This window comes from Leuciscus leuciscus (genome assembly GCF_965113295.1).
Source record: "Leuciscus leuciscus genome assembly, chromosome: 5".
NCBI lineage: Eukaryota > Metazoa > Chordata > Actinopteri > Cypriniformes > Leuciscidae > Leuciscus > Leuciscus leuciscus.
This window is the reverse complement of record NC_138729.1, coordinates 48,708,424-48,724,154: the sequence shown is the minus strand read 5'-3', so window position 1 is coordinate 48,724,154 and position 15,731 is coordinate 48,708,424. Positions and strand designations below refer to the sequence as shown.

The 15,731-nt window shown below is 37.1% G+C and overlaps 1 protein-coding gene across 2 annotated transcripts in view; it reads right to left on the bottom strand.

Moving 5' to 3' along the window:
• The window catches only part of msi1a (musashi RNA binding protein 1a), a 38,798-nt gene extending 26,488 nt beyond the window's left edge, over positions 1–12,310 (bottom strand). For both annotated transcript variants that reach the window (XM_082171139.1, XM_082171140.1), the window contains exons 1-4: positions 12,153–12,310; positions 11,584–11,624; positions 10,896–10,977; positions 10,710–10,794 (exon numbers count right to left, since the gene is read on the bottom strand). In XM_082171139.1, coding sequence (XP_082027265.1) covers positions 10,710–10,794; positions 10,896–10,977; positions 11,584–11,624; positions 12,153–12,217 — 273 coding nt within the window. In that variant the 5' untranslated portion in view covers positions 12,218–12,310. The remainder of the gene's footprint in view (positions 1–10,709; positions 10,795–10,895; positions 10,978–11,583; positions 11,625–12,152) is intronic.
• Positions 12,311–15,731: the final 3,421 nt, after the last annotated feature.

The window sequence follows — 15,731 nt, the reverse complement described above, 5'->3', positions numbered from 1 at the left end:
CCTTTTGAGCTGTATAGCTCGCTATATAAATATATATACTTTCGGATTCCCTAGTTGTTTTTTTAGACATAATTTCTTACTTTTATTAGGTTTTGCATTTAGATATATATTTAGACATTCTAAAAGACTACTTTTTTGTCAAGGTTTAGATATTTTTGGTTAGATAAATATCAGGTTTTGCATTATGATTACAATCAAACATTAAAATTTAGTTAGAAAGGGAGCACATGGATAGCATTTTTGTTACTCAGTATTTGATTGGTAATTAAAAATTCTAGCAAAATAAGGAATGGATAGTGATCATTTAAAACACTTAATACAAACATTTTGCAATTAAAATGTCATTTTTGTCTGTGCATTCTGCATTGTTGATTTATGTCACACATTTGCAATATCTTGCTCTGTTACAATTATACTAGTTCAAATGTGTGTTTTGAAAAATAACCCCTTCATTGCTGTGTTTTGTTTTTGTTTTTGTTTTTTTGCATCATGGGTGATTTGTACTTTGTACCACCAAAAGATTCTCGGAGTTTTCGTATTTTATCGTATTTCCCATTAATTTCCTATATCGGTCATTATTGACCGTGACGGTACCAAGTGTTACTTTTTATTTATTTACACCATCCATCAATTTTTATGTGTGTGTTCAGATAGCTAATGCGACAAAGTCTCACCCCATTCCGATGAAGATAAAAATGAAAAACATAAAATATATATATATATATTTTTTTTTTTTTTTTTTTTTTTTTTTTTTAAATGCGGGTTGCGTAACCCAGAGGGTTAAAGTATTAATTTCTTCTTTTTTTATATATTTTTTTACTAATCTTACCCCAAACATTTCAACAGTATAGTGTATGTTAGCACATTATATTTGAGCGTGCCAGATTACAATACAAATTTTTTTTTTTTTTATATTTTAACATTTTCTGAAGAAACAAGTGACGTTTGGCCCTGGGAAAATCCACTGTGATGTTGTGGATGCTTATGTGGTGTTTTTAGTGCAATGTCTGATAATAAAAGTGTGTTTCCAAAAGTGTGCCTTCGCAGCGAAGCAATGGAAGAACCATTATTGGTTCCCCCAAAGAACCAGTCAATAACGGCTCTTAAAATAACTCTTAAAGCGTGAAGAATCTTTTTCCACTATAAAGAATCTGTAGTGCACTGGAAAGGTTCCGTGGATGTTAAAGTTTCTTCATGGAACCATAAATGCCAATAAAGAAGCTTTATTTTTAAGAGTGTAGGGTTAGGGGTTTGTAAAAATGTGTAGCCCTATAACTCATGAAAATCATATAGTTCCGTCTTCAAAAACATCTGAACACACTGTTGTTGTTTTAGCCATCTGAGCATATTCCTTCAAATATGTTGTAACATCTATGGATAACCAAAGCTTTACGGAATCCAAAATGAGGTCAGAAATGACACTGCTACAGTTTTAAGTATCAGACAGAAAGAACAAACTGATAGAAACACAAGTGTGTGTGTGTGTGTGTGTGTGTGTGTGTGTGTGTGTGTGTGTGTGTGTGTGTGTGTGTGTGTGTGTGTGTGTGTGTGTGTGTGTGTGTGTGTGTGTGTGTGTGTGTGTGTGTGTGTGTGTGTGTGTGTGTGTGTGTTGACGAAGGCTACTCCTTTTACAGGTTACTGGAACAGATCTGTTTCCAAACAATCCTCTTTTGAGGCCTGAGGGCAGGCAAAGCCTATCCCACCATCCAATCTCTGCTCGGAGCTGAGAGGGAGGAGATACGGAGAAAACAGAGAGAGAGAGAGAGAGAGAGAGAGAGAGAGGCAGGAAGGGGGTGAGGGCAAATTAATCAGCACGAAACAGCAAAAACAAAAAAAAGTAAATGAAAACAACAAAAGAGAAGGAAGAGAGAGAAGGCGCAATTCAGCTAAAACAAAACCTGCTAGTGAAAAGCTCAGGGTGTTGATTGTGTGTGTGTGTGTGTGTGTGTGTGTGTGTGTGTGTGTGTGTGTGTGTGTGTGTGTGTGTGTGTGTGTGTGTGTGTGTGTGTGTGTGTGTGTGTGTGTGTGTGTGTGTGTGTGTGTGTGTGTGTGTGATGAAGCCCCCTCTGCTTTCATTAATTATAAGGACAAAGATGAACCCCAAACAGATGGGACGGACAGAGGTCCACCCCCTCATGAGTGAGCACACACACGCACACACACACACACACAGCTTGCTTTTCACTCCACACAACCATCAACAAATCAAACCAAACTACACAAGTATATTTCCTATTCACTCTTTTATCAGCTTCTACCTCACTTTACACACAGGAGCTCATATACACTCTTTAAAGTTCCTTCATGCCAAGTTAAGCATCACTATTACCACTCATATAGTTAGTGTCAGTAAACTGATTTTGAACAAACGTATAACAAGTAGTAAAGTTCAGTGCGTATACCTCATCCACCAGCATGTGTGCTACAGACATGAATGATTTCCCAAGGTGTTCTGTTACTTTGCTAAACCCTTTATTGGACTTAAAAAAATTACACAAAAAAAAATAACAAATTCTTAATAATTATAAGGGAAATGGTTAGATTTCTAATGTTACACTCTTAGAAAAAAAGGTTCTATATAGAATCTTAAAGGGTTCTGTCAGTCGTTTCATATGCAGAACCTTTTAAGGGTTCCCCATCATGGGATCAGTTTTAATTAATTTTTCTTTCATTAATTTTTAATTTTCATTAAATTTGTATGAATTAAACAGCTTGTAAATATACTTTATCAGTAGGGGGAAAAAATGATTTAATGAACACATTAAACATGACAGTATTAATATGCAATCATTTAAGACATTTCTCTTTAGACATATGAATATTTTTGGCATAAAGGATCTTTAAAACGGAGTCAAGAACCCTAGATTTCTATATTGAAGCCCACTAAACTAAACTGAACTTTATTTGCAAAGAGTGTATACCATATAGGGATGCTATATGTGAAATATAAAAATTATATTTATATATAGTGCTGGGCAATGATTAATCGCATCCAAAATAAAAGTTTGTGTTTCTAATATAAATTATGTATAAATATATACAGGCAATTATTTCTTAAATATATACAAGCAGATGTGTGTATTTATATATACAAAATAATTATACACACATATATTATGTAAACACAAACTTTTATTTTGGATGCGATTAATCGTTGCCCAGCACTAATATAAATAAATATATATACCGTATATATATATATATATATATATATATATATATATATATATATATAAAATAAATTTTTAATAATTTTATATAATTTTTATATTTCACATATAGCATCCATATATGGTATACACTCTTTGCAAATTAAGTTCATTATATATATATATATATATATATCCACAGCCAATATATATTTATATTATAATATATTACATAAATGACAGACAGATAGTTGTATAGTTGTATTTTCCTAAGTTGCTTTACAAAGAATATTGGTAGTGATTGAACACTATAAATGTGAATTGTGAAAGAAAGCTAAATCAAGACTCAACTGGGGAAGTCCTCGTGCTCAAGTTCACGCATATTTAAAACCATTTTATACAAACCTTACATAAATACGGTCATTATCAGTTTAGGCCAATATTTCTACAGACTGCATTAAAACTGTCGGTGTTTGAAAGTGTGTTGCTGGAGGAGGAAGATCTGCTGTAGTATATGGGACTGGGCCATCAAGGTCACTGTGCATGAGTGAACAATGGCAAAGCAATTAGCTAACGATGCTCGTTAATGAGGCTCAACAACCCCACACCGTGACCAAGACGGAACAAAGGTGAGAGTGTGTGTGCTGACACAATGCAAAATCTCAGGAGAGGCTTTGGCTTCAGCCACGTAGCTACCTCGGAAATGCAATCCAGTTTGTTTCCCTCAATCCGATTACTTGCTTTTGCGATCCATACTAATTACGGACAGGGAATTCTCTCTCTCTCTCTCTCTCTCTCTCTCTCTCTCTCTCTCTCTCTCTCTCCTCTCTCCCGCGGCCTGAACCACCTCATGCCGTCAGCATTTCAGATCTAATCTTCAGAATCTACCGCTAAACCATCACACACACTCTTGCACGTCAATGACACACTCAAGGCCTCCAACGGGACTCTCATCCAAATCATTTCAAGTGTCCTTGTACCAGTTCTGCGCAACACACACAACACAGGAATGTCTCTGGTCTTGAAATCCGAACTTAAATGTGTGGGTTTTTTTAAAGCTGAAATTTTCCAGACAAAAAAAAAGGGTTTAGATATAAGGCCGTATTAAGCACAAACATTGCATGATAAAGTAAAAGCATAAACGCATTAAGCCACATTTTTTCATGTGTGTTTCAGCTGCTAGAATAATAGCAGTTCATTTCCACCAAACGCCACTGAGTCTAGAAGATTTGATCACTGTATTATCGATACAACTTGTAGTACATGGCTAAACAAGCATGTCTGCGCTGAATGTGCAATAAAATTGAAAAAGCAATTTCAGGAATGAATGAACAGACAAATTTCTTATGTGTTTATTGCAAAACTGGATGTTTATTATTCAGCAGGATTTTTAACTCTTTCCTCGCCAGTTTTTTTTTTTTTTTTTTTTTGCAAGGCAGCGCCCGCATTTTGGATTATTTTCGCAAAGCATTCATTGGCCCCAGAATATTTAGCTGTATGAATATCTGAACAATCAATATGTATATATAAATAAAATAACAGAGACTGCCTTTAAACTAACTTGAAAGTGGGTGTTTCATTAAAAAAGCAAAATTTTTGAACAAATAGCTGAGAAAATCAAAAGTTTTGTCAAAGACTTTGTCCAGATCAGATTCAGAACGATGTTCAAAACATAGATCAACATCCCCCAAAACTTCACAGTCCTCGTCCTGGGTCGACATCTTTCTCGGTAAAACATTAGGCAGTTTTGATTGATATGCTGTACGCAGATCTTCATTGTATTGTTTTGGGATCTGCCGATCCTGTGCTAGTTCAGAAGATGCGTAATAGCGCCGCCTACCTTATAAAAATGATTGCCGGGAAAACTTGTCAATGGCGGGGGAGGCGTTGTGTCATAAACGACGGAAAATCACGTCAATGGCAGGGAAAGAGTTAATCTCGTTTGCTACACGAATACGTTTAATTGAAGTTCGTATTCAAATATTGAGCCTAACTAACCTCATTTGCCAAATGCAGATCCACATTGTTCCCATTTGCACTTGTTCAAGTTTAATATTTGCAGTTTGTCTTGTTATACAGCATTGATACGATCTTGTTTAATCATTTAAATTTGAACAAACTCCTAACACTAAATATTCAAATGAGCTGTGTAACTCATTCTGCAGCGTTTGTGCTTGTGATTGTGCAGACCATTGAGAAGTGTAGAACAGGAGACAAAACAGCTGGAATCTTCTGACTTCGGCTGGTAAGCAACCAACTAATAACTAGGGATGCATGATTCGGGGGAAAGCCGAAATGTACGTTTTCTGATAAAAATTGCGACTTTTATTTCAAATGTTATTTTTAAATCCAGGTTTTCTGTGCTTATTTGGCCAAAATATAGTGATCATATATCAATATGACATAATATATAATAAAATAATAATATTTTTTTATATAAGGTGCGTCCCAATTCGCATACTAATGCACTATTCTATGCTGTTTTAGTGTTCACACAGAAAAGGTGTACTTTAAATATCTGGATAATGCTTAATAAATATGTAATGTTGTACACTGTCGCAGCTTTAATTACATAACATTTGGGATGGGGCTGTCAGGCTCTGAGGCTGAATGACAAAAATAACCTTATTACATTTATACATTAAACGGTTGAGTACATTGAGCACAAGTATAGTGTGTCATTAGGAACACAGCTTTAGAAAGCCTTAGCATACCGTGTAACAACACTTTGACAACCACCAATAACACCTTAGCATAATGGTGGTAAGAAATGAAAAAAAATATATAAATATTATAAATATCAAGACAATGACGTCCAATCGTTTTTTAAGATACGGCCGTGATTATTTTTTTTTTGGACTAAGTACACAAACACACACCTACATATTTTTCACATGGTTGTTGTCTCTTGACTAACTCGGGAGAAGTGCACATTCTGTCATGTCTGTTTTAATTCAGCCTTTATTTTTACGAGATTTGACCACATGACCTCTCGTTTCCAGAACTCAACCAACCTATCCTCTTTCATTCTTTCTTCTGAGGGCCGACAGCACGCAAAAACACTCTCAGCATGGCACATTCTTTCTGTTTTCAACACAGACTCTCACAATATCTTCTTTTCATTTCCTCGCGTGGACGGCAAAAGCAAGAAACAGGAAAACGCTCAACAGAAGGATGGAAAATGTTGAATAATGAAGGACAGCATGGAAACGCTTTACTGTTACATGCACAACTTTACAGTTCTCTACAACAAGCACCACATCAAATATAAAAAAATAAAAAAAGCACATACTGCCATCTGTGTTACAGACTGTTGCCGATTCTTCGGCAGTTCCTCTGGAATCTCAAAACACAGCTGAAAGTGGACGAGGAGCTGTTTTCACAATAGTCTTATCTATCAAAATTGCTTCCTGTTATTGTGGATCCCTCCCCACGCAGCCTTTCAGACCCCACTGGAGTGACCTAATAACCCCCACCACAACATTACCACAACAGAGGCTCAAATACCACGCCAAAGGCTCATTCAAACCCGTCAATACACAATCAACACACTGATTAGCCTTTGCATCACAGCACACAGAAATCATGCTTCACTTCATAGGCTATACCTGGAATGGAGATTTACATCACAGCTATCAGAATCACATCAGAAGTCGTCTCTTATGCTCATCACCAAAGCCTGCATTTATTTTGATCGAAAATACCGTAAAAGCATATGAATTATTATTATGATTTAAAATAACTCATTTAATTTTTTGCAAAGCTGAATTTCCAGCATCGTTACTCCAGTCTTCAGTGTCACATGATCCTTCAGAAATCATTCTTATTGATTTGCTGCTTGATATTTTTGTAAAAATCTGTAATACTGTTTATTTTTCAGGATTCTTTGATTAATAAAGTTCAAAAGAACTGCATTTATTTGAAATAGAAATCATCTGTAATGCTATTTTACTGTCACTTTTGATCAGTTGAATTCATCATTGCTAAATAAAAGCAATAATTTCTTTAAAAAAAGAAAGAAAAAAAGATAGACTTTCACATATATAAATGATATGTGATTAGCATTAATGTTATACCACAGAAAAAAAAAATTTCTTCATAAAAATTTATCACCCTAAAATTATTTTGAATCACTCTCTTTTAGATACTTTTTTTTTCTAGTTGTAAGTTCTCTCAATTTCCTGAAGGATAAGTCCTAGCCAACATTTTCTCCCACTGAATATTCTGTTTCACTTATCAGTTCATCACATTCCGAAAAGAAAATAGATTGTGAACGTCACTTCATGTCCACTTTAAGAAGCCACAAAGTATTATATTCTAGAACAGAATTGCTCTCGAGCATTAAAAATAAAACAGTGTATCTATGTGTGTCAATCTGTCCTAATTCCTTACTGAATAAATGCAAAAATGTACTTGACCTCACAACATATATGTGCTTGATATGATGCAACCAGAGCGTGACATGAACTTTTTTGCTCAAGTCAGTCACTGTGGCTAGTGATTTTCCAAAGTTAGTCTCAGCATTTTCACTGGCCACAATTTTGACATCAATACTGGGGAAATATCGATTTGACACCATGGGGAAAATAGCCATATAGATATTTTTTATATTATCTCGTAATTTGGCAGCAGGTATATTAGGCTGCTGTCCCTTTAAGACCTGATGCACAGATCTATTATACTGTTACACATGCGTTTTCTTTCTCAACTGTTTACGTTCACTTAAAACATAACTATTTACATGAATACTCACCAAAACTGGCATTTTGACATTATTTTGTGTGTATTTGACTGTTTAAGCGCAATAAGCAGAGAAAAAGAACTTAATTTAGTACTGAGATGCGGCTTTATGTTTATTCCCTGCACAAAATCTGCGGGAATAAGTAAAATTATGCACAATACGCACAATCCCACGCCGAAATTCAAGCCCTGTAACAGCAACAATATTCATCCGGAGCAAATTAAACGAGCGAGTGAGTGGAGGCGGGTTTGTGTGCCAAGCCCTGGATGCAACTATGATCCCTTCCATTTTTCAAAACAGAAAATAACTGATTTATATACATAATTCTACACCATCAAGTGTTACTCGAACTACCATTGGTCCGTGGCGATTATGTAATAGGTGGGTGTGGCTCAGAGGCTCCGCCTTCTTTGGCGTGGAAATTGATTCATTTCTTCAGTTCAGTCCGTCAAGGTCAGATGTGAAACATGACCACTGGAGAGCTGATTTATAGTGGACACTAAATTGTAATTCCAATTGAAAGTGACACTGGCACGTCAATGGCGTGTTTTTTCATGTTTAATACTGTACAATCTATTGTAGAAAGCGCTATATAAATAAACGCGACGAGATTTGACTGGAGTGCTGAATTGCAGAACTCGTGCAAACATCCACATCGCTGTGATCAGATGCTTTTTATGAACTGCTGTTTTCTTACCACTGTCATTTTAGTGGTGTGTTTATTTTGTTATCGAGAGGAACGAGAGCAACGCATATTTACATATTCATTAAACGACGGCAGTATTTCAACCTGTTTACCCCTAAGCAAAGAACGAAAAGAACTTCTCTGTGAGTATACAGGGCCTTTATGCAGGGGCACAGTGGTTAATAGCCGTGGTTAAGTGTGTGACACTCTCGGAAATAACCAACAAAGTTGTTATGGTGATGATAGTCCCACATGGCGACCAAACCCAAGAGACTGAAGTGTTGCCAGGCTGAGTCTCTCTGCGCAGTGGTGTTTAAGTCACCATTAATAGTTGTAAATACTCTTGCTGCAAATAAATGCGTCGAAACATGATTCGGCTAGCCTCGTTCTTTAATGTGAAGAGACTAGGAACAGGCCACAACACAGCCCAAATTTTACAACAAACAAATACAACCCCATTTACACATGGTCTGTGCCATCTCTGTTGTAAAGCTCTGGCTGGTTTTGTCTGCTGACACACCCACACAGTTCTGACAAAGGACCATCAATGACGTCCCAGGACTCACATATTCAAACACGACCTGGGAGCTTATGCAAATAGAGCTACTAGCTAGAACCATAATGTGGTCAAAAGTGGACAAAAAGTTCTGGAGCGAATTCAAAATGGATTAGGTTTCATAGTATCATAGGCCACTTTCATGTCATTTAAAACCATCACGGTACATATCAAACATCACCAAATACATATTATGACAACTGTAAAGGCCTTCAAAGAATACTATGACATTACCATAGTAGTCATGGATCTCAACAACCCTGGTGGGTTGCATCCCAAAAACTGTTCTGATCGGGTCACAGACATCAGGGATAAAACAATAAATGAATATAATAAAATGCAAACATGCATATTCATCATAATTGTGAAATGTACAAGCTAAACTGTTCAAATGGAGGAGAAAATGCTCTACATTTGACATCAAAGGCTGTTCGACTAATCAAACTTTACTTTACAGTACTAAAAATCCACCTGTCACTATGGCTAATACTAATATATAGCTTTTAGCAATATGGGTGGCTGGCAAATCACTTCTGTTGTTTATGCATTTGCAAAATTGTCAGTTTTCCTATTCAGCCCATGTCATGTTAATCATTTTTGCATATTGTTTAACCTATCCAGTTCATTTCATATATTTCAACACTGTAAAAAATCTCCACCAATTTCAACTTAAAAGTGTCAGTTGATGTCTTCAATTTTTAAGTATAATCAAATTAGCTGTACCACCAGTCTTAGTGAAAGTGGATGGTTTATTTTAATAAAACTTTTTAAACAATTTGGGTACAGTGATGTCTGATGTAAAGTCTGGGCCCTAACGCAAAAACCAGCTGAGAAACACTGATGCAAATTAAATTCACAATTTTTCTAGATTGTGGCTAGTATCTAAACCTTCTTAATGTATAATGAGAACATTAATGATTAAAAAAAAATACACTTATGAACAATACAGCTGTCCAATGTGACTATACATCACAAGTACAAACGGACAAAAAAAATTCTAATTCTGTGCCAGTGCCATGGTTTAACGATGGTAATAGAGTTTTATTTTGATAGATACCATAATGAAATGGTATAACACCTTATTACCATAGGCATGGCATAGTTTTAGTAATAATACAACTAAGTCCTCGACGATTTACAGTGGTTCTTAAAGTATATGCATGCACCTACACAACACTCTTGGAATGTTGATCAAATCCTAGAAGTTTTGAAAAGTTTGATTCTGCCCCGTTTCGCTCCCCTGGTTGCCATGGCGATGAAAAGCGAGAAAGAACGCTTTCATGTGGCGCGCTCTGCGTCAGTCAGACCTGCTGGAACGGACCTCGTGCATGTGGACTTAAAGTGATCAAAAGCGAAAACCACCGCAAAGCATTCAAACCATTGAAGTGCTTAAGCCTTGCAAGGGAATGAACGAAAGAAATAAGGCGAACTGCTTCAAAAACAAACGAATAAGCCAGTAAAACCACAGGTTACACTGCTGGATTATTATTTCCATGCAATGTGCACGCATTTAGGATATATTAAGTAAGCAAATGACTGATATACAGCATAATAAGAATGATATAAAAAAAAACTCACTGTTTTTGAATCCAACTCGTGTCTGTTTTGGGCCAAAACTTTATCCACACCGGTCTGGTCTACATAGGTGACAAATCCAAAGCCCCTGCGCAAAAGCAGTGCATGCACACACATTACGCATAAGAGTTAAGTTACAAACACACAAACAACAAGTCAGCAGTGGATGTGCGCGCGCCTCCCCCTCACCTCGACCGCTTCGTAACCGGATCCCGCATCACCATACACTCCTTCACCTCGCCGAATTTACTAAAGTATTCCTTCAGTCCCTCTGGAGAAAGAAAAAATACAATGCGTTTTATTTCACAGCACCAGTTTAGTGACACAAATCGTGTTTGATGTACCTTAAACAAAAAGCTCGCTGCTAGTTCAGCATTGGGACTGCTCATCTGTGACCACTTTGCATCTCAACAATAGCGCTCATTATAAAGCTCTGGAAAGCATTCTTATTATAATGTTCTAAGTTAAGCTGTGTATTTGAATAACAACGCAGGTATACATAGTGCGCTTGCTCTCAGAGAGATTTTCCACTCTGCATGTATTCAAGCACATCAGTGCTTCCTCGCTAGCGCCCTTGCTTTCACCTCAAATCTCCACGAGCTCATTATATAGATCATCTGTAGCTTTCGAGGAAGTTTTCGGACAAAACATGTCACGTATTGATCTATAAATCATCTTCTTCGTAAAGGATATATAGGCTCGTGCGTTGAACGCATGCTTTGATTTTACGGTGTATGAACTACTCGCTTTCTGTTTCTAGACAAACAAACATTATGAAAGAAAACATGCTCCTGTAAGCTCGTATGAGCTCACAGCAACCCGTGCACGAGTTTTCAGTGGAAGTCTCAGGCAGGACAGAAGATCACGCGTGTCTCACCTTGTGTCGTCTGCCAGCTCAGCCCGCCGATGAACATTTTGCTGAAAGGTGAAAAAGAGAGCCAGATCAGACATCTGCAAGTCTTCTGAAACGCGATTGATTGCTGATGCATGTGCACATACAGTAATCAACCCGCCAGAATAACAATCAAGTGGAAAAGTGAAATTCGGCCATGATGGATGTGTGCCGTTATTTCCAATGAAAACGCAGAATTAATTATTTCCTCTCCTCTAAAAAGTAACAAGTTCGATCATCCAATTTTGAACGGGCGAAATGGAATGTAAAAATATAACAGGCTGGAAACAATGTAACAGTTCCAAATGTAACAGATGGAAACAATGTAACAGCGCGCGTCCTGGAAAGAGGGAACATGGGAACAATGTAACAGAGAGGCTCCTGGCTGTTACATTGTTTCCATTTTCGCTCTTTCGTAAAGGGACCCGCGCTTCTGTCTTTTGTCTCCGGTGGTCTCTTCCCTCCTGGTCCCAGAACTCTCAGCTTTATATATAGTATATAGATCTCCCGTTCGCAAGGAAAAGTCAAACGGAGCGCGCGGAAAGGAGCTTTACCAGGGGTCGTGCGGGGAGTCCTGCGTGGAGGACGACAGGCTGCTCTGACTCCCTTCTGTGTCCATTCCCGTGTCCCTCTGTTGCCCGGACTGAGCCGAACGGGAGCCAGGAGTCTCCAACTCAAGAGCGGGTGGCCCGAGGGGGTGGGGGAGGGAGGGGCCCGTCTGGAGGAGGACGGGCCAAGCGGGGGTTGCGCAGACGCTGAGGCCCCGCCTCCCGTTTGACTTTTCCCGGACTCTAGTTGTCGGCTCCGCCCTCTCGCTCTCCCTGGCCCCGCCCCCTCCTGCTTTCATGTGCTGTACAGTAGCAGAAGCAGAGTCGAAACGTGGTCAGTCTGAAGAAAGAGACAGAAAGACAGACAGATAGATGGATGGATGAATAGTGTTGATTACATACAGGGATATAAAGAAAAGCGGTCAAACAGAATGAATAAAAATAAAAAGTATACATTTATAAACAGACAGATAGATATAGACAGATAAAGATGTAGACAGACAGACAGATAGATTAATAAACACAGACAGACAGAAAGACAGACAGATAGATTAATAAACACAGACAGACAGACAGACAGACAGATAGATGGATAGCATTGATTATAGACAGGAAGAAAAGCAGTCAAACAGACTGAATAAAAATAAAAAGTATAGATTTATAAACAGACAGATAGATATAGACAGATATAGATGTAGACAGACAGACAGACAGATAGATAGATAGATAGATAGATAGATAGATAGATAGATAGATAGATAGATAGATAGATAGCACTGATTATAGACAGGGATAGAAAGAAAATCAGTCAAACAGACTGAATAAAATGAAAAAGTATACATTTATAAACACAGACCGATAGAAAGATAGATAGAACGACAGAACGATAGATTGATAGATGTGTCTGTCTAGCATATTCATGACTTCTAAGTGACTGGACTTGATCTATTGTGTGTACCATCAACCAAACCAAGCCAGCGCATTAGCCAGTATCATTCAGCATCAGGGTGAGTTCGGTGATTGGTAGTCTGGATTCCAGTCGGCCTGAACTGGCAGAAGTCAAGAGCAGGTGATTGGTGGTTTGCATGAGTGGGTGGGACTGACAGACTGACCACAACCATCCGTGGTCCTCAGAGGGGTGTGCATTGTTCCTTGTAAACAACAGCATCTCACGTGGTATTGTTGTCGTTTTTAGGTTTTGTTATTTGTTGAATGAGTTTAAACTGACATTCAGAGGCTCGGCTTGACAAGGAGTCTCTGTTTCAAAAGATGAGCATCTTCCTCTGGACTTGAAATTGAATTTAAAAGATGATCCCATTAACAACTATTTGTTTTACAAAGCATCTAAAATGTGGAAAATAAAATGTTGATTTTATGTTTCCCAGTTTGTTTATTTGAGTGACGCACAAGACAACCGTATGCAAAAAAAACATGCATCTGTACTAGATTTATATTAAATTATAGAAAAACGCAAACTTTTATCCAAAGAAACTTGGAAGCAACGTTTCATACAGAAGCCAACAATATTAGCAGTTATTTTAAGAAAATAAAAAAAGAGCAGAAGTGCACCTCCTAAAGGAAACTAAAGGGAACAACGAAGATATATAAAGGGTAAACATTTTAGGGAAAAAAAATGTAATAATGCAAAGTGAAGCGGAAAAAAACTGAATGATCAGATCCAAAATAAAACTTTTGCACCAAAAGTTTTGAGAGCAGTTCATAGGCCGATCTGGTAGGAATACATGCCACAATTTGTAAAAAATTTGCGTGCTTATGTATCACGGCTCCAGGGTTTGTCAGCGTGGTTGCCCTGTGTGTGTGTGTGTGTATTTGATTGTGGTCTCAGGATGAGTGTGTGTAGAAAGCAGTATGTAGGACAGCGCCCCAGCGCTCCCGACTGGAGCTATGGGCGTGCTAAATTTCTGCATGCATGATCAATGGCTTTGAATAAAGAGAACGAGAGAGAGGGGGAGGGGAAGGAATTAGTTTGAAAAGGGGGTTGAGAAGAGGTTGAAAGCAGAATGAGAAAAAAGATGAGACAAGATGCATTTATGACGAATCTGGACTAGCCTCGCACAGGCCTCATTATGTACCTGAATGGCAGAACAGACTGATGTGCATTTGTTCTCATAATATGCAACTTTTATTCTGTTGCACTTGGCTGGCGTCTCACACACTGAAGTTGGTTAATGAAGCAGGCACTGGAACGGTACAAAAGAGATGAAAAAGCAAAATAAGAAGTTATGCACAGAAAAGATAAACAGAGCCATTTTTAATAGGGGGAATGTGGCTTGTTGTCAGAGGGACAGAAACTATACGATTTTGAGTCAGAAGTTTAAACACACAAATGCTTGTTTTCTCTAGCGGTGCTTTTGTGTGTCGGTTTCAAACATCGACTTCAAAACTGTCAGAAGGACAGGATTGGATTTTGTGAATTTTATATTGCTGTAGCTTTTGTTTAACAACAAGTAAACATTATAAAGCCACACTGACATTCACACCAGAGTCAACTATATAATGAAGCCTGAAATGTGTTTCACAAATGTTGTCATTTTATCCAATTTATTAATAATATTGTCTGTTACCTTTTATATTAGTAGGTATTTGCCAACCCAATGTGACAACATGCAATGCGTGTTAAATGAAAAGAAACTTTCAGAGCCACAACTAGCCTATGCTTTTTTCCACAGTAAATGTTGATTGATTTAGCTTTGCATTATAAAAGTTTACTATATCAATAAAAAAGTCCTATGAAACATGATGACGAAATGTTTTGCTCTATTTCTTCCCCTAGTGTGATTTTCTTGGTCATTCATCACTCCTGTGGCTCTTTTGACTGAGGTTCTCACATGCTATTGTTGCTCTGTAACCTCGCTCAACCCTGAGATCTCCTCCCTCATTTTGTTAAGTGGGAAAGGAGGCCTAACTTTTGACCTCTGTGTCTTTTCCTCCCTTGTATACTTTGACAAACTGCAAAACCAAAAGAGAGTAAAGTCACTATTATGGCTATAGATGTGCTACTTTTCATAAGTTTGCAATAAGTATGATTTTTTTAAAAATGTTTTTTTTTAAAGAAGTCTCTTATGCTCACCGAGGCTGCATACATTTTTTTTTTTTAAACGTAAACTTGTGAAATATTAGAATTTACCATAACCATTTTTTTTGTAATATATTTTAAAACGTAATATATTCCTGTGATCAAAGCGGAATTGTCAGTATAATTACTCCAGTCTTCAGTGTCACATGATCAGAAATCATTATAATATGCTGATTTTCTTATCAAACCTTTGAACACATATATATATATATATATATATATATATGTTATCAAAGAAAGTAAACAGTCAGTAATAAAATATGAACAAATAATCAAATTACAAGCAACAGCACAATTAAATATAATAGAGCAAAGACACAAATTAAATTAACAGTGCTTTTCAGGTTTTTCAGGTAGGTCTAACAGTAGTTTCCAAGGTACAGAAATTTAATAAAGTAGCCTAAGTAAATGTAAAATAACACTGCATAGTCATCTATAAATTAAACATCCTTATTAATTAATCCATATTAAAGTTGCAAAAGTTGTGT